Genomic DNA, 18674 nt, shown 5'->3' on the forward strand with positions numbered 1-18674 from the left:
GTGCTGGCGTAACTATCTTGAATTTTTGAAGAGGGAGGGAGAGGTTGAGGGTGGAAAGGTCCAACACAACTCTCAGGCCAGCCTGGTTCTTCTTTTGTATGGCAAATATCCTGGAATAGAAGCCCAATCCTTGCTGGGAGGCTGGGGCTTCTTCCACGGCCTGGCTCGACGGGCGACCAACCTTCTGCCAACAGAGTTGCTGGTCCCATCTGTGGGAGTGGTTGGAAGATGGGAGGAGAGGACGGGATCGGTAGGCGGTAACCCCGTGGATACTACATAGAGGATCCAGGGGTCCGCGAACTTCAGACTCCAAAACTGTGCGTGAAGGGCAAGCCTGCCCCCCACTTGAGCAATGTGGACCCGAAGGGATGCGTCACGCCTTCTTTTCCTCTGTGGCTGCTGCAGAGGAGGGGGACTGAGAAAAGCCCTTGCTCCCCCCTTTTTGTTGTTTGCGTCGGTGCTGACACGAGGAACGGTCGGCTGCCTGGACCTCTGTTCATGGAAGCCACATAACTCTCCGAATGCCTGTCCCTTGTCGGAGCGTTAATGTGACTGGGTGTACGCCTTGGGCGTGGTCTTCATAAGGATAAAGACTTTGCAGTTTGCAAACTGTTTTTCTTTTTCTCTAGCGCCTCATTGGTGGTGGAGTGAAAGAGATATCCCCGCCTCGAATGGATGTTCCAATATGCATTCCTGGACGTCTGGGTTCAATTTAGTAGCCTGAAGCCAGGCAGTACTTCACATGTCCGTGGCGATGCATATGGCTCGGCCAGAGGTGTCAATGTGGGCCACAGTGGACTCCATGATGTCTTGCGCCACCATTTTAGCCTCTGCCAGTCCCGCCTTAAAACGTGACTGGCTTTGTACCGGAAGTTCTGGAAGGAAGACGGCTATTTTCTGCCAAAGTCTCTGGTTAACGGCTGCCATCATGTCATCCGCGTTGGATTGACAAAGATGCAGCGAAGCGTTGGAATAAAGCTTCTTCCTGTACGCCTCCAAGATGTTCTCCTCCTTGCCAAGCAGCGCCGAGGACGAGGTGGCCGAGGACGACTGAGGCTTTGAGTAGAGTGACACCGCAGCAATCACCAAAGAGTGCGGTTGAGGGTGGGCCGACAGCAAGAGTGGATCCCCCTCCATTTGCCTATACTTGGTGTCCAGGTGCCGATTGACAGGCTGGGCCGAGTGGGCTTGAGCCACCCCTTCTTGGCCAAGGCGACAAACTCCTTCTGCTTCAGGATCCCCGTTCTATCCGCGGGGCGTAGAATGAGGACCTCTGCAAGCACCCCTGCCTCTTGTTGTTTGACTTCGGGTTGAGGAAGGCCCAAGTACTCTGCCAGACCTGCAAGACGTTCATGGAAAGTCTTGGCAGACGATAGTGTGTCGGGGTCTTCTTCCTCGTCTGTGTCCACCATGGTGTCCGGCTGGTCCAGAGCAGTTGAAGGAATGCTGGGCGCCAAGGGCTGAGGTGTGGAGAATGGAGCCAGAAACTGTACCAGAGAATGCTGCGGAACTGACTGAACTGTGGGAGGCAGGGGAGCCAGAATCCAAGGAGCAGGGGCTGCACCGTGGCCTGCGGCGCTGGAGCCATTGGAGGAATGACTATGGGCGCAGGCGGAGGGGAGCGAGCATGTACCTGATTACATCCCTAAGGATGGCCCCCATCTGAGGCGATTTCATGAGCATCACAAACTTTTCAAAGAACCTGTCCTTGCAGGCCGGTGGGGTAGCAGGGGATATTGACGGGGTAGCGGGAGGCTACCGAGGCCCTTGCGTACTCTGTATAACTGTTAGTGGGGTAAACCAACCCTGCGGTGATGGATAAGCTGTAGGCCACGTACCTGGTTGACACCAGTCCCACCTTGTAACTCGTTCTCCCACCTGCTCCGTTCCTCGTGGCGGTAGCAGATGAGCAGCCATCTTGTATGGTGCCTGGCTCACTCGGCCCAGCCTCCTCCAGGACTCTTGGCGATGGAGCATGAGACCTAACCTGCACCTCAGGCCCAGGCATGGTAGGCACGTTGCCCTCAGCGGCATCGCCGGCAGTGCTGCGAGCAGGCGCCCCCTCAGCTATGTTGCAGGTACAAGGGTGTAGCCCCTCGGGTGTACACCCAGTAAAAGAAACTTGCGGTCCCTCATCACTGTCTCCGGAAGTATCTACAGACCCAACAGCCCGCAGCCGGAAGCTGAATTAGCCTCGGTACTTGTGCGAGAACCTGAGAGGTTCCTCACGTCCGGGTGTTTCCTTGGGAAGGCGTCGCCCGGTTTATGGTCTTTCCATCTAACGCCATTGCATCTAATGCCATTCCATCTAATTTTTTCCATCTAAAAAATGTGCATCTAATACACTTTTTTTTTTAGGTCCTGGGGGGGTTCCACAACCCCCGTTTTTTACCCTTTATAATGCACCTAAAATAAAATGTACTCTTTACACCCCAAAAATATGCATTAGATGCACATTTTTTAGATGGAAAAAATAAGATGGAATGGCATTAGATGCAATGGTATTAGATGGAAAGACCAGATACCGAGTCGCCCTTGCGGGGTGCGCTGGAAAAGAGAAACCCTGTCTTGGGCCTTGACATATGTCTGACGAAGTTCTTTAAGTCCTCTGGAGGCGATTTCTCGAAGAGCCCCTGCCACCTAGCTAGCCTGTTCTTCAGAGCACGCGATGAAAGTGCATTGCACATGCGATAACCTTCCCAGCCGTGGTCGGGGCCAAGGCAGTGGAGGCAAAGAGCGGGGGAGTCAGATGTAGGGAAGAGTCCCTCGCAGGCTTAAAGCCTGCTGAAGTCGACATGCGCCGGGGAAGAGCTTGACGCCAGAGAACCGAGTACCTGATTGATAAAAGAAGACAAAAAGACAGGTGAAAGTATCCGGGGAAGAACGCGTGGTATTACATGGCTGAAGGCAAACCCAGGAAGGCTGGTGAAATCGGCCCGTTCCCATCGATGCGGAAAAGGGGACTGAGGAGTGGTGCCGGTGGGCGGAGTCAGCAGATGTTCCCAGGGCCGCACCCCGCGCACTTCTACATTTAAAGGGGAAGGTTTTTTTCTGATGAAAAATGTTCCGTCTCCCTTCCCTAGCGAGGGACGCCCCTGCAGTATGGAGGAAAGGGGACGGGACATAAGTGTATGATACAGTTAATTTGAAAAACTGAAATACATTTAAGTGGTGTTACTTTTACATTCTTCTTGCCTCCAGTAATTAAATAGCCAACTCACTGTTTTGGTGGTATATTAAAAAAAAGTAAGTTCAATTTGAGGAAAACTGGCAATTATATCACGAAAAATACCTTATTACTTTAAAACTTCTTCCCCTTTGATCCTCACTGATTTGTTTAATTTTAGGGGACAGGGCACTTTCTTGGGAGAACCATACTTTAAAACTAAACTGCTTCTACTCCATCTTGCGTCCCGGCCCCTGCGAGGTGAGTATCCCCCCCTTCCCTCACTGTGCGCTCCCTGCTTCCCCCTTTTTTCTGCTTTCTACTGTTTGCATCCTTCCTCTGCCTCTCCTTTTTCTACGGCCTCTGCTGTACCTGGATCTCATGTGCAACCTCTCCCCTGTCCTTTTCCCCCTTTTTTCTACATCTTTCTATCTTTCCTTTTTCTATGGCCTCTGCCGTACCTGGTTCATGTGTGAACTCTTCCCTGCCTCCTCTCCCACCCCCGACCCGCCTCTCCTACCCCATTGGCCTTTTCTTCAGAGGAAGGCAAAACCACCTTCTGGGACCAGGACTGCTCCACTCCATCTTGCGTCCCGGCCCCTGCGAGGTGAGTGTCCCTCCTCTCTCGCACTGCGCTCCATGCTCACCTTTTTTTCAGCCGTTTGCATTCTTCTTCTGCCTTTCCTTTTTCAATGGCCTCTGCCATACCTGGCTCTCATATGCGGCCTCTCCACTGCTCCTTTGCCTCATTTTTATGCTCTTTTCTGCTGTTTGAACCCTTCTTCTGCCTTTAATTTTACTACGGCCTTTGCTGTACCTCGCTTCCAACACCAAGTTAGCTTGCTGTGTCAAGGTAAGCATTTGGATCTGCCTGTCCCTGGGCCGGATTTGTTTGTGTGTCATTTATTTTCCAACATTTTTGTGCTACGTGCATTACGCCCATAGTCTCGCCGCTTTGTGGTTCCTTCTCCTGGCCACTGACCCGCCTCCCACCCCGCCTACCGCCCTGATTGGTTGAAGACATCCACTTAACTAAACCACACAGGGAAGCCCCTGCCAGGGCAGCCCGTCGCCAAAGGGCTGCTCCTGTAGAAGCAGCTCCAGACCATGTTTGCCTGGGAAGCCTGCCGCCATCAACCAGCAGCAACTGACAAGGTAACAGTGGTCTGTGTGGGGAATATAGCAGCAACTGTATTCTGAAAAGCCCTACCGCACTTCACCTTCATAGCTTATCAAGCTCTGCTAGCAAGTAATAGTCCTTTCACTGCTGCACTTCAACCGTTAAGTACCATTTCATTAACTCTTGGGTCCCCATCTTGGGCGCTTTGGAAAATCTAGGTGTTACCACACATTTGCTGCTATATCCCCACTTAAGGGGTTTCTCCCTCTAGCCAGGTATCCCAAATCTAGCTGTTATTGCATTTATTGTTATGCCCCCATTTTAAGCGTCTCTCCCTCTAATCATGGTGTTCCTGTATTTACTGTTATGCCCCCCTTGTAGGTGTTCTCACTCTAATCATGGTGTCTCGAATCTAGGTGTTATCCCCCTTGCCCCCAGATGATCGTCTATAACTCCCCCATCCCTCCGGGCCCTCTGCCACTGCTCTGGCTTTCGATCTAGAGAGACCACAGCTGGCGAGGCCAGCCAATCGCATGGGACCCCGGAAAACAAAATTGAAGATTAACTCAATCCGAGTTTCAGGTTGCATTCCTTGCACCATGTTTGTAGACAAAGGCCGCAGGCACAGCCAACCATCCATGCACCATAGAATTAGAATTCATTATAATTGGTTATTTATAACATGCTCCATATCGAAGATGTTCATGAGCGTGGACCCGGGATTTAAACCTGTGTTGCTCTGCAAAACGAGCGCCTTGCCACGGAGCATCTGTGCCTATGGCAATGCAATTCCGGTCTAGAAGCTTGCATAGCCGTCCACACTGAAACCCCTGACATACCTCAACACCTATGCCATTAGAATACACGGACTTTGGTCCCCAAGGGCATTCCGATCACAAAGCACATTGAGGCCATACAAATGGGGAAAGGGCGATATATAAATGACCAATACAATTCAATAAACTGTGTTAGCAGTGGTAGGTAGTTTTACCTGCAGATTTGGGCTAGTAATACTCTTTTCTAAAGTGAAGAGAAACACAAATATTCCAGCTGATGTGACTGGCGTCCACTGCTCTTAAGAGACCACTCCTTTCTGTTGATTGTCTTTCCTAGGATTTCTCAGAGTAATCATACTTACGATAATGCATGTTGCACCGCATTGTGGCTCTTCTCTGCAGGCTTGCTCTTTCAGCAGGGGAAGACAGCAAGGTCTTAGAGGCGCAAGTACCGCCAGTAAGTCTGCTATTGTGCTTCCAGTCGGCAGATTGATGTCACTTTCAAATACTCACCTCACTATGTACATACCAGGTATTACCCTCAATTTAAAAACTGACTCCAAACAAAAATCTAGCTGATCTCTACAATTACATTCTTCAAATGCAGTTAAACACAATGCTGGAATAATTGTACTTCCATCACAATGCGACACCAAGGAATGAGGGCGCTTGAGATGATCCCGGCCTTATTATATCTAGCTTGCTTTACATTTCCTTAGGTTTCTTGTGATAAAGTGTGATCAATAATCCTTTTAGGTCCTTATTTCCTTAGGTTTCTTGTGATAAAGTGTGATCAATAATCCTTTTAGGTCCTTCTCTCACCTCGTTGTTTGCACATCCCCTAGGCAGCGATTTCAATTAAAACATAATAGATTGTGCGTTACATTATTTCATACTAAGGGTACTTCAAGTACCCATCATGCTAGTGTAGCGCAAAGGCATTAGGGCACTCTTGGGGTTAACTTCCAGGAGCATAGCATTGCAATTTAAAGACAACACTGTTTTCTACACAGAACCTATGCTGTGCAAGCGAGATAGTATAACACTTTTTGTGCTTTTTTCAGTCACAAGTGGTTAATTCCATTACAAATGTCTTTATTACAACAGGACAGCGCAAAAGTAAACGGCGTTTGTGAGTGTTTTAGAAAAAAAGCAAAAGCACCTCAGCAAGTTGCACAAAGTACCAGCATTAGAAATCTCACAGCCAAGAGCTGGAAGGGGGAAAATGAAGCATTAATAACATTAGAGAAATGGCAAGAAAGAAAGGACTGCAGACCTGGCAAGGAGCGCATCTCGTCTATCCGTCCTTCAGCAGCGGTTATGGGCATAGCAGAGGGCACACTTGCACTGGCATTCAAAGGGTTAAAAGCATTGGCACTGAGAGGCGAGCGCTCTTCCCATTGCTCGTCATATTTACCCATCAGGGCCTTCCTAATAATTGCCTCCAACCCCATGTTGGTGCTGGAGTTTTCCTGGACCGACTGACTTCTACAGCTGATTGGCCCTGTGAGGTAGGAGGTAGAAAGAGGACCATTAGGAGAGAAATGGGAGAGAAGATGGTAGAAACAGCCAGCACATTCCTGCAAGCCACAAATCACTGTTAAATGTTTAGAAATGAAACAAAGACACTCTTTCCAGACGATTGAGAAATTCAAATCCAACCCATTTATATATTGTTCCATGACAAATACAGTGTATGATTCCATGTGCAGATTAGCATTTTACTGCAATGCTCCCACCAGAACTAACATAATGCATTTTTCCCTCAATGATTGTCAAGATCATAAACCCAAGGGAGATGGCGTCGGACTATCATGTGCGAAAGCAGACCTCTAGAACTGAACACTATGGTCTTCAATTATGGAATGCAAATCACTGCTTCCAAAAAGTTTCCAGTACAGTGTTACGAAAAGATTAACTCAATAATATGACTAATTCGGATCAAAGTAATAAACTTGAAAGTGGCCATTAATATTCAGAGAATTGCTCTCGATTAAATGTATTCCCTTTGTTGATGCCTGAGGTCATCATCACTTCGCGCTAAACATTTTCCACAATTCCACATCGTTTCACCAATCAGCACCAAATGTTGCACAGTCACCTGTTAGGCCCCTTCGGACATTACTGGCTACATGACATTTGGACACTGCACCCCTTTCCCCGGATTTCAGCAAAAGTAAATGTTTGAGGCTTGGCAAAGCTTCGTTCCTTATACAATTCCACACAGTTTCACCAATCTGCACCAAAAGGTAGCAGAGTTACCTTTACCTATGAGGGCATGAAAGCCTGGGCAACTCCGGGTATATCAGCTAGTGGTAGAATAAAAGAAATGTGCAATTAAAAATACTGCTCCTGCCTTTCGCACTAGGCACTCTTTACTAATTTCTCATGTTAAAAGCGCTTTCCCCAAACTAAAAAGTGACAGCAAGTCGAGAAAACATTCACTTTCAAGATGATAAAGAATGCAATGGATTAAAAATAGGAAAATGCTTCTGTCTCCAAATCTCAAGTGCCTGCTCAGACCATCACCATGTGGTCAAGCATAACCTGTGCATGGTGTGTCGGACACTGCCTGAAATGAGTCAAATCATGCAAAGGGCCTTTGTGCTAGTTGCGCATTACCACAACGCATGAAATCCCCAAGTTCAAAGAAGGAAATGCCAACCTGCCATTTTCTTTCAAATAATTGATGATAGTTGCAGTTTCATATTACAAAAGGTGCCTATTGGTTTTTTAGTTACACTGATTTTTTTGTGGGGAAGGCGAGGTGACTTGTAGAACCCTAGTTGCGCTCTTCAATCACCTCCGAGTGCTACCACCAGGTGAAGAAGCTGGGGGAAATAGAAGAGGATTTCAGGGGTCTTCTGGCTCAGGGGTTTGTTTTAGGCCTTGTGTATGTTGGGTGGTGGGAAGGGTCAGCACTTTGCCTCATAGGAATGAATGATTGATTTGTGGGGCAAGGAGCATGATTCCAGGCAATGTCATATGATTAGTAAACCAACTGAACACACGTGAGGAGCCCAAAGATAACTAACCGATTTTCGACTGAAACCTATAAATAAAACAATTTAATGTTGGCCAAGTACCAGATTCTGGAGTAGGGAGGTCTGGCGTGAAACCGACATTGTGGACCATGTGAAACAGAACTTTCACAACTCTGCCCCTCTCTCAGCCCAGTCTCAGTGATGAGGAGGAGGAGGAGGAGGAGGATGGAGGAGGAGGAGCCCCAACAATCTCACTGTCATTATCCCTCCCTTAATGGATATTCTATTACTCCCACAGCCCTGTTACTGCTTCACTGCATAAATCTCATTATTCTTTCCCTTCAGTCGCTTCTTCCCCTTTCCCCACTCCAGGACCTTTAGTCCACTCCCGATTACCTTCCTCCTTATTCCTTGTCACTATTTGACTTGTCCCTTTTCCTGTCCAAGCACGGTCTTGGGCAGTGGATCTGAAGTGCAGCTTGGGGTGAAATGTGGCATGGAGGATCCACTGGCCACAATGGTACTGCAACAGCAACACAGATTTTGTGGTGCACCCACTTAACTGCGCGGAATCTGTGCAATCTCAGTTTTCATATAGAAATGTACCCCAACAGTAAAATAAATAAGTACATCCAAAACATCATAAATGCGTTAGGAAAGATTTCTTTTGAGGCACCATATTCTATGGACCTCCACACTTTCTGCTTTTGTTTTTGAACCTGTCCTGACTTTTTACAGGAAAGTGAAGCCTGCCCCTCCCCCCTGGCCTTTTTGCTCATTTTGCAACGGGGAAACAGGTCAGTCCTTCAGACTATCAGTACTGACAAACCTTTTAATAGTGCACACAACATCTTACAATGCAGTGCAGTGGGGATACTTTTGAATCACCCTAGTCTTTTAAACTTGGGGTTTTTGGTTACTTCTATATGCACTGTGGTACTTTTGGTTACTTTTATATGCACTGTGGTAGGTCAGAAGGAGGATGACAAAGAGGTGGAATTTCTACCTTAAATTGCATTCATTTAATAAACCATAGGGCTATCTATCCCAACCAAGCAGGGGTTTTCCCCAAACTAACTGAATCTAACTATGGTGCTCGTCGTCAGTGAGGCCGTCCAAATCAAATGTTTGTCTTCCATCCAAAAATTAACCTACCACTAATTAACAAAACAAAAAAAGGGTTCCAGGGGAATGACAGGCCTTCTCATCCATAATAGTCTATCTTGAGATAGTTCCTTGTAACATAGTTAATCAGTTCCTTTAATTCCTCAAGGTGACTTCCCACCTTTTCTCAGGTATCCCCAGTCTTGACTTATTTACAGTTCGTTTCCCTACGAGGGTCTTGTCCTCTATTCTTTTGGGTTACTTTTTGCCTCAACATCTTTCTCTCTTGTCACAGTCTCATTCCAAAGAGACCAGTGTCCTGATCCCTTGTACAACTTTGTCATCTTCCAATGACTTCCACTTAAGGAAACCACCATATAGGTTATTCTGTTCCTCTTTGCTATTGTCTTGGTCTGACCAACCACTGAGACAATTATTACCAGTCTTTTGACTTTCTTCAGTGGCTTTACTGTTGTAAACACTGGGACGAGTCTCTTGATATTCGTTGTGTTCTGCAGCTTGCACAGTTACTGAGACGAGTATCATGATTTTTTTCGGTATTTGTTACACTCAACTACTTTTACTGTTACTGAGATGAGTATGAGGAGTCTCTCGGTTTTTGGTATATTCGTTACTATTGTTACAGTTAATGGGACAAGTATGATGAATTTCTCGGTATTCTTGATTTTCTCTTTTGTTCAGCGCCTGCCCGTGTCCCCTCCCACCGTTCTAGTTAACTCTTGCTTGTTGGGTTGGCCTCCCCAGTTCCACCTCTGGGGTCGGGATCACAGCGTCTCGATAAGGGCTTCCAGCGCCTACCTTCTCTTCTCTGCGGCTCCGCAGAGTATTCTGCGGGGTGGTCTTGGCGTTGCTGTCAGTGAACACTGTCCAACTCCTTGAAGTCACGCCGCCACCTGACAAAATGTTCATATGGTTGAATCCCTTCAGCTGCATTTGTAATGATGTTCTCCATGTTCACAGGGTTGAATCCCTTCAGCTATATTTGCACTGCTGTTCTCCTCCTAGTGCTTTCGTGTCTCCAACACCCATCAGGGAGGCTGTGTTGCCTTTCTTTGCAGGTGATTCCAATATAATTGCTATTGCAGTCTCTAAGGATTATGGTAGCTGTAGTGAAACCATTTTAACAATTCAGGTGACAAGGAACATTTTGGCAGCAGTTGTGATTTAACCCTGTGAATGTACTGGACACTTTTGGGATGTAACCCAGTAATCTTTGTTTCAGGTAGTATATTGGCAGGGAACTGGAGTGCGTGCCTCGCCCCCTCTTGTTTTTCAAGATGTTACTACCTGCCTGGATAATTTTTCTACTGTGCGTTTTTGGGTTTATAATAAATAAGAGTATTTGTGTGCTTGCCTGTCCAAATTTAATTATTGTGTGCTTCACTGTGTGGACTCATTGTGGACCCCTGACCTCACTCACTCAAGCTTTGGCCACTCAACATGCTCATCTTGGTTAGGTCTGGCTAACCTCGTAGAGGTCCTCTGTTCACCATTACTAGGGGAGCATTCTAAAATCTGTCCACCAGGCCAGATTTTAGAAATCCATCTCAACACATAGTGAGGATTAATTTGTGCCCCTATGGGCTACAGTAATGTAACAATGTCAGCAGACCCAAATGCTATCTAGAGCAAGACCTATGAGTTTTTAACAGCATGTTCTCTCTTATTCCCCAATAGCTGAAAGACATTTTATCCACTGAAACATCATAGGTTGCTTTATTCTCTGGGGTAGGAGTGGATAATTTCAGATACAAAGATATTTTTATCCTCACAGATGTCCGTGAGCAATTTTAACTTCAAACAAATTACTTAAGTTTTAACATTAAGGGTATCTGGGAGCCGGGCGGGACTGGGAACCAAATCCAGCACCAATCTGCAATAAGTTAATGAGCCCAACCCCAAACAAGAGGTATTTTGTAGTAGAGGGGGCATTTGCCACAATACATTTAAAAAGTAAACACATATAATAGTGCTAAATAGTGTCTTTAGTAACAGATATGTCATATATATTGAAATGGGCCAGGACCGAACTTAGTCCAGTTCAACAAAGTTTATTTGGTATGCATCATTAACAGTATCAAATAGCAAAACATCCTACCATATAAAGTAAACATATTATAAAAGACCACAACTTGTAATACCTTAAAACGTCTTGCAAATCCCTATTTTACAGATTGTTGTAATATGGCATTTATATAGCGCTCTATATATCATCGGTATGACCTCAAAGTGCTGGTAGGTTGAACGCCCTCGGGGACCGTAGTCCAGGTCAGTTGAGAGAATAAGTGTCATAGGGTGCTTGGGTGCACCAGTTATGTGTGCAGCTGATGCAATTGCCTGATGTTAGCTGAATCCTAGCATTAGGTATGGTGATATTGTTATCAGTTAGATGTGTGCAGTCTGGTGGGTGGACACCAAGACTGGGTTCTGGCTGCGTTAGGCCTGTGTAGGATGCTTATGTGTGCAGCTGGGCCGGTTTGTCATGGGATGTAGCTGCGTTTTATTAGAATGAAGTGGTGTACATGGGGTAGTGTTCCTTAGTAAGCAGCTAGGCCGAAATTGATCGAGGGGTGTAGCTGCACTCTAATTGTGTGTTGGTGTAGAGTAGAGGGCAGGCATAGGGATATGGGAGGGGAGTGTTTGGGTGGAGTTATGATCTAAGGAGTTCGCTATTCTGGATTTCAAGTGTGCGTTTGCTTAATAGTGACTTAATGGGCGCAATCAGTGGCGTCATTGCTCGGGATCTCATTGAGTATTTGTCATCAGGTTGAAAGGCTCAGTCATCTCAGATGGTCGTGGTCTGCATTACGGAAAGAGCCACGCTTTTAGAGCTTTGCAGAAGATCATATAGTCTTGGGTGTGTCGAATGTGTGGGGGAAGTGAGTTCCATAGAGTTGGGGCCAAGGTTGAAAAGGTAGCTCCTCCGATCCTGTTAGAGGTTGGAATCACTAGCAGGAGGGCAGTGCTAGATCTTAGGGTGCGAGACAGGTGGTGGGGTTTTATCTTTTCTTGTAGGTATATGGGGCTGGTCTTGTGCACTGCACAGTGGGTGATGCATAGGGTCATTAAAGTGGCCCTTTGTCCGACTGGGAGCCAGTGGAGGGTTCGGAGGGCTGGCGAGATGTGGGCAAGGAGCAGTTTTGCGGCAGCGTTTTGGGCTCTTTGGAGTTTGTTGAGTTGGTATGCAGGAGCTCCTAGGTATAGGGAGTTGGCATAGTCCAGTCTCAACATCAAAATAGACATAACTGCGGCAAGACTGTTCGGGTAGGAGAGGTAGGGAAAAATGTGTCTGAGATGTTTGACGTGGTAGTGACAGACACCTCAAATTCCTCTGTCTCTGGCACCTGTTGAATTTGTCAATAATTATTTGCATTGACCCCATGAGTGCTGGGTCGTATGGATCTGCGGGCTCCTCCGTAGTGGGGTGCCAGGTGGGCTATTCTCCTTAGGGGTGAGAATAGGTTGTTCACGCATGAATTCGGTGTCAAGAAAATCTTCTTGTAAAATGATGTCTGGAAGCTCTGCCATCTCTCTTAATAGGAGACAACTGCATTATTATTGGTTCCTCGTGGACCTCTGGAGTGTAAGGGGCCATGCCAATTGGTTTATCTGCGTTATCCTCACTGGACTTCGTAACTGGGATGTCCGTGCATGGCGTCTCAGGCTTGTTTTCATCTGTTGACGTGGGAGTTTCGTTGACCACGCTGATTGCTGCGTCGATGACTTTGTCAACGAGTGATGAACCCTTGGCTCCGTCGATGAGAGCTTCGTGGACGAATCATGAGTTTCCTTCTTCGACGATTGCTTCGTGGGTGATGATTTCAACGATGAGGACTTACTCGGTAATGACGAGGTTTGAAGAGTCATCGTGGGCATCTTCGGCTTCGTTGGCGCTCTGGTTGTCGACAAGCTCTTATCACTGGTGCTGCTTGTAGATGGCGGTTTCGTGGACGATTGCCCCCTGACAAGTTTTTAGAAAACACCTCCTTAACTTTAGAGGTAGTTTTTTTCCTCAAAATGACGTTTTCTTTGGTCCCCAGAACTCAGAGAAGGTGTGAGAGAAGAGATGGGGAAGTGCTCCTATGCACTGAAGAGGCCCTTCTCTTTGACGTTTGCCTCTCAGATGGTTTTATAGATGGAACAGGGGCTGTCTTGACAGATTCCTCATCAGAAGAGTGGCACTTAGACCCGAGGTGAAGTAAAAGTCTCCTGTGCCTGTCCTGCAAGGTTTGTTGGTGAAGGTCTTGCAAATGTCACAATTGTGGATGTCATGAGGTTATAGGCAGTAGATACACTGCTCACGAGGGTCCCTCATTTAAACAAGTTTCTTCTTGCATCTGGCGCAGTCCCTGAACAGAGAAGGCTTTTGGGCAGTTGGTATCTCCTCAGCCATGGTATGAAGTGGTCTTTCACTTGACGAAAATAGGCCGAAAGTTTGTGTTTTCTGGTCCCAGAAACACACAACCAGTAGCACTTGATCAGGAGATCAAAATAGGATATATTTTGAAAAATAGCTTGAAACAGCTAAGGTTAGAAAAACGAAAAGCTCAGAGCTGGAGAATTCCCTCCATCTGTTAGACTACGGTGAAGAATCTGAAGATGGCTGCCTGTGGCGGAGCTTAAGCCCTGCCACCTAATTGGTTTGGGTCATAAAGGACCAAAGTGCAGTGGAGGGACTACAGAAGTGAATGCCTCATTGGGCATAATGGACAATCTCCATGCATTTTTTGCTATGGAAATAATGAATATATTTAATTATTAATAATTATTTTAAATCACTGAGGATTCCCGGTCTGACGACTGGGAATATTCAAGCATCTGACTCTATGAAAGATCCAACGCTGGAGAAATTTCCAGTACATATCAGTCTTTGTCCTGCCCAAGGGCAGTCCAGCACCGAAATGCCAGACAATTCTCTTCTGAACAAGAGTATCAACAGCAATCCCAGACACGTGTTTCAGCCTGGTTGGGCCTCGTCAGTGAGGTGGAGCTGTGCCTAACAGTGAGCAAGTTTCCACGTCTGGATTACACCAGTAACGTAGGGTGCAAACAGTAGAGGGTGTCCTAGAACCCACTTTGTTTTGCATATTAAGTAACTTTGGGTTTCACCCTAAATTACCAGGGGAATCCAGACATGAACCCCTTACTCACTGTTCTTAGAGAGGCACAGCTCCACCTCACTGATGAGGCTCGACTATGCCAAAACACATGTCTGGGGTTGCTGTTGGTACTCTTGTTCAGAGGAGAATTGCATAGCATTTCGATGCTGGACTGCCCTTGAGCAGGACAAAGACTGATATGCAGGGATACTTCTCCTCTATTAAAGGGACAGTGAGCTAAATACTTGGTTAAGACTCTCCTGGGGGCTAGCCACCAAAGAACAGGTCAATGGGCTGTGTTTGTTCCGGTAGATGTACTCCCAGAACCCCCTTTGTTTTCAATCCGTTAAAGGCTGCAGTTGTAGCATGGAAAGATTTTAAGGTTATTGGACCTGGGTGCACTCTGATCCAATTTTTCTGCCAATGGACTCTTAATCCTGTCTTGCATTGGCCACTCAAAGTTGTGTCGATACCCCAGTGTAGAGCTATGAGCAGGGTATGCCCTCCTTCAAGACATCAGTTGCACCTCACTGGACACTGCATTAGACTCAAGACTCATGCTTGACATTTCTGTTCACCCATACCGTGTTCATTTTAGTTTGCTTACAAAAAAACTGCTGTTTGTGTCTGCTTTAATTGTTCTATATTTTAAGGACCCATTAAGAATAGTGATCCTTTTACTGCAAAATAGACTGAATGAGCATCTGCAAAAAAAACTGGCAACTGCAGCTTTTTCCTGGTGTTGCTGGATGTGAATGTGGCAACGCAGAATTTCTGCTACACTCGGCGCTCACGAAATGATATGCAGCAAACCTCTGAAAATAGATGTATTTTACACAATGCAGCATGCATAGATGTCTTTTATGTGTAAAAAGGGGTTTTGAGCTAATGGGGGACAGAGGGCAGATAGTTTTTTTTTTAAATTGAATGTTAGTGGTAACCTGGGTAGTAATGACAATTCCTTTGTTAGAATTCTCCATCACTGAAGGATGTAAGTGCAGCTCAGCTCTTAGTAACCCAGGTCGACTTGACATTACATCTGAAAAGCCTTCTGCACACGCTGAGCTAACGAAACTCTTATTCGTACGGAGCACAACATGTCTAATTGCACTCCTCGAAACAAACAAGTGTTATACATCCCCAGTAACTCTCTCTTATTAGACAGCTCTAACAGTTCCACATGTTCTTGTGGAAGTGGTCCAGGGCAATAGGTACAGACTCATAAATGCTACACAGCGGAGGTAAATATGCTTGCTTACAAATAGCAACATGATTGGTCTCAGGAAGAGGTTCTCTGGAAAAAAAAAATGCATCATCAAGGCTGAAACACAGTGTGTACTCCTGTAGATACATTTGCCTCTGCTCTAAAATTGCATCTGATGAGACACTGGGGTGAATAGACCCCATGAGAAACAACTTATGTGTCTGATCCTAAAGAAGTGTGCTAAGCATGAAACACGTGTTGCTACAGAACCTCCATATGCACTCCTTACAGGCACCATCTCGTCTTGGTATTTCTTTGAACACTATTTTAGGAAAAAGAATAAATAAGGATGTAATCAAGGCATCCGGCACATTTGTATATCCCAGGAAAGACGTCTCAATGTCCTTAGCCGAAGCAGGCTAAGGTTTTACACATGGCATGGAACTATCCTCGCAATTGCACACATGAAATGCACAACCCAGCTTGGCAACCTTTTTGGCACACTGAGAAGCATATGCCTCTACTAACAAATATGTTTCTTTCTTTTTTCTGCCCAATGGACCTCTGCATGAGGACCATCATCCAATAATTCATTTGGATCATTTCAAGAGAGCTTGCGCTGCTGTGCCATTTAACACTCAACTGTGGGTTTGGGCGAAGCCTATAATGTTTCCTTATGGGGATTCAGGACAAACATTCTGTGAAGGCATCATGAAGCAAGACACAGACAACAGACTTAAAGTTCAAATAAAAGATATTTATTAAAGTAAATGTCAGGATGGTTGAAAGCCTAACTTGCCCTATTCCAAGGTGGGATTCCCCTACCTGAATGGAACTATGGAAAGTCTGAATCAAATAGTTCAACTTGATAGTCCGTCCGTGTACAAAACTTAATCTTGCCCTCACAGCTAAAGCAAACAAATGTGTAGGGATGTCAAAGTCAAAATAAACAGTGTTCAACTTGAAGTTCTGAGGTTCTTCCATCTCACAGCTTTCTCTCAGCTACCTTCCCCAAGCACAAGAAAGTTGCATGAAAAAGAATCTTGAAGTTTCCCCTTCTACAGTTCAAAAGTAACGTAATTCAAAGTCACTCCTGGGGTTCTCTTCCCCAAGTTTCAAACACAACACTGCAAATAACAGATGGGTCTTGAGATCTCAATCCCAAGAAAACAACAATATGATTCAAAGCCACTCCTGGGTTTCCCTTCTCCAGGTTTCAGACATAACAATACAAAAACAAGAAGGAGACTTGGGATTACAATCCCAAAACAACATTGATAAACTTGCAGGACCCACGGTTTGCTTCCCCAAGGATTCAATGTCTCACACAGGTTCCTTGACACTTACTCCTGTGCGTCATGTTTCTTTCACTTGCTTCCCTTTATTGTTTCCGGAGTTAGGGTGTGCTCTTTGGGCTTTTCTGGTTTCTCTTTATCTGCCCCGTGACTCTGCCACCATTTGTCACATACCCCTTTCCAAAATGGCAGAATATTCAGTTGCGGTTTATAATTTTAATGCAGTCATTTAATGTATTTTTATGTTACTTAACTATTCAGTTTCAAGATTTGGATCGGTTTGCTGTGCAACACACATTTAGCATTTGTTGTTGTACTTTAATGTTTCAGAGTTACATTTTCTTTTTCAGCTCAACATTTAATAATGCTTTCACTTCTAAGATGATTTAAAGTATAACCAGTTTTCAGCCTTAAGCGTCTTACTGTTGTCTTTAAATGTTAAAGTTCTCTTTGAGTTTGGTATGCAATAGGCATTCACTTAGTTCATATTTCCTTTTTGTTCGATATTCAATAACCGTTGGTTTCAGTGCTTATTCTATTGCTGAAGACTTTTAGAAACGTTCCTGCAATGCTCGCGACCACGTCAGCAAACATTAATTGGTACACAACATTCTGAGGCATTTGAAAACGTGCTTGTTCCTTTAAGAAGGCCCACGCAGACTCCGCTACATTCGTTTCAGCTTCATAGACAATAGCGCCTCACTCGCGGTTACAGTAACACTGGGTTTCTCGTTCTGAAAAACTCAAAGGCTTACTTTGGAGTCTTCCTTTGCATCGCACAGGCCACAGACGGACGGCTTCAGCTCAGGGGGGGTTCAATCTGCCCCTCAGACACTCCCGTGCTCTTGCAGCGCCACGGAAGAACGAGCAGTCTCTTAATTGGAACGAAGGACGACCCCACATCTGGTCTCCTTCCCTTTCCTCGCCTCTGTGCCACAGAGTTCCTGCTCCCACATTACCTTCACCCAGACCCTCAGCTGCTCCGGTCCTCAGGGCGTTCCTACGGCTGCAGCACGGCTTCCATCTGCTCCCATCAGCGTCTGTTTCCTCTCCTGCACACAGCCCTTTTATACACTTGAGCTTGTTAAAGGGGTTGCAAGTGAGTCCTTTTAATTAATTGCCGGACCATAGTTAGGCTTGGTAGCAAGACATGCCTGATCATTATAATGGTACTCCTCTGAGACCCTCTTCCCAGTACCAACGTGGTGCATGTTGGTGTGCATAACTCCTAGTCGCCTCTTCCGTGTCCCAGTACTGTCAAAAGTCATATGTGGCAAAATGAGGGGGGCTGATTTATAATAGCCCATAAAAGTCGGGGGAGGGTTGAATTTGTCATCAATGGGAAAAGGGTGATACCATGTCTCGCCCAATGGTTCCCCACTCCTAATCCTCAAGGACCCTCCCCCAGGGTGATCTTCCCTCGCTTCTAAGCCCACAGGACAGCACCCAAAAGCAATGGCTTTTCCCTGGCCACATGCACAGATGATCCAAGGGGAGTAGGAGTGAGAATACCCTTGGGTTTCTCACAATACACACCCTTAGCACTTAAGGGGATAAACCTTTATTTTACACAGGATGGCATGAACCATGCAACCCTTCCAAATATACTCTATGTTGCATACACTGTTCGATGTTATTGCACATATGTGGAAGGGTGCAATGAACAACACTAAAGTACAAATTCTGCTTCAGGGGTTATGGAAGGGCCGTGAGACACCCAAATGCAATTCTTCCCTTGCCCGTGCAGGTCGTAGGCCACTCGGTAGTCAGTGTGATTTAGCGCACCATGATTCAGACAACACAGGACAAGAAGTTAGAAATAACACTCAATTAAGAAAAGCTAGTGCGGTGTCAGGACAAATGGGTAAGAATTTTGATACGATGGAAGGCAATTTTGGCAAGGGC

General features: G+C 46.0%; 1 protein-coding gene across 6 annotated transcripts in view; it reads right to left on the reverse strand.

Moving 5' to 3' along the window:
- Nucleotides 1–18674, reverse strand: part of NCOR2 (nuclear receptor corepressor 2) — a 2813293-nt gene that overhangs the window by 51742 nt on the left and 2742877 nt on the right. For 5 of the 6 annotated variants that reach the window (XM_069619703.1, XM_069619702.1, XM_069619704.1 and 2 more), the window contains one exon: nt 6339–6566. In XM_069619703.1, the coding sequence (XP_069475804.1) occupies nt 6339–6566 (228 nt within the window). The remainder of the gene's footprint in view (nt 1–6338; nt 6567–18674) is intronic. The other variant, XM_069619705.1, reaches the window with a different exon arrangement.

This window comes from Ambystoma mexicanum, chromosome 10, assembly GCF_040938575.1.
Source record: "Ambystoma mexicanum isolate Mex_15411 chromosome 10, UKY_AmexF1_1, whole genome shotgun sequence".
NCBI classification, from domain to species: Eukaryota; Metazoa; Chordata; class Amphibia; order Caudata; family Ambystomatidae; genus Ambystoma; species Ambystoma mexicanum.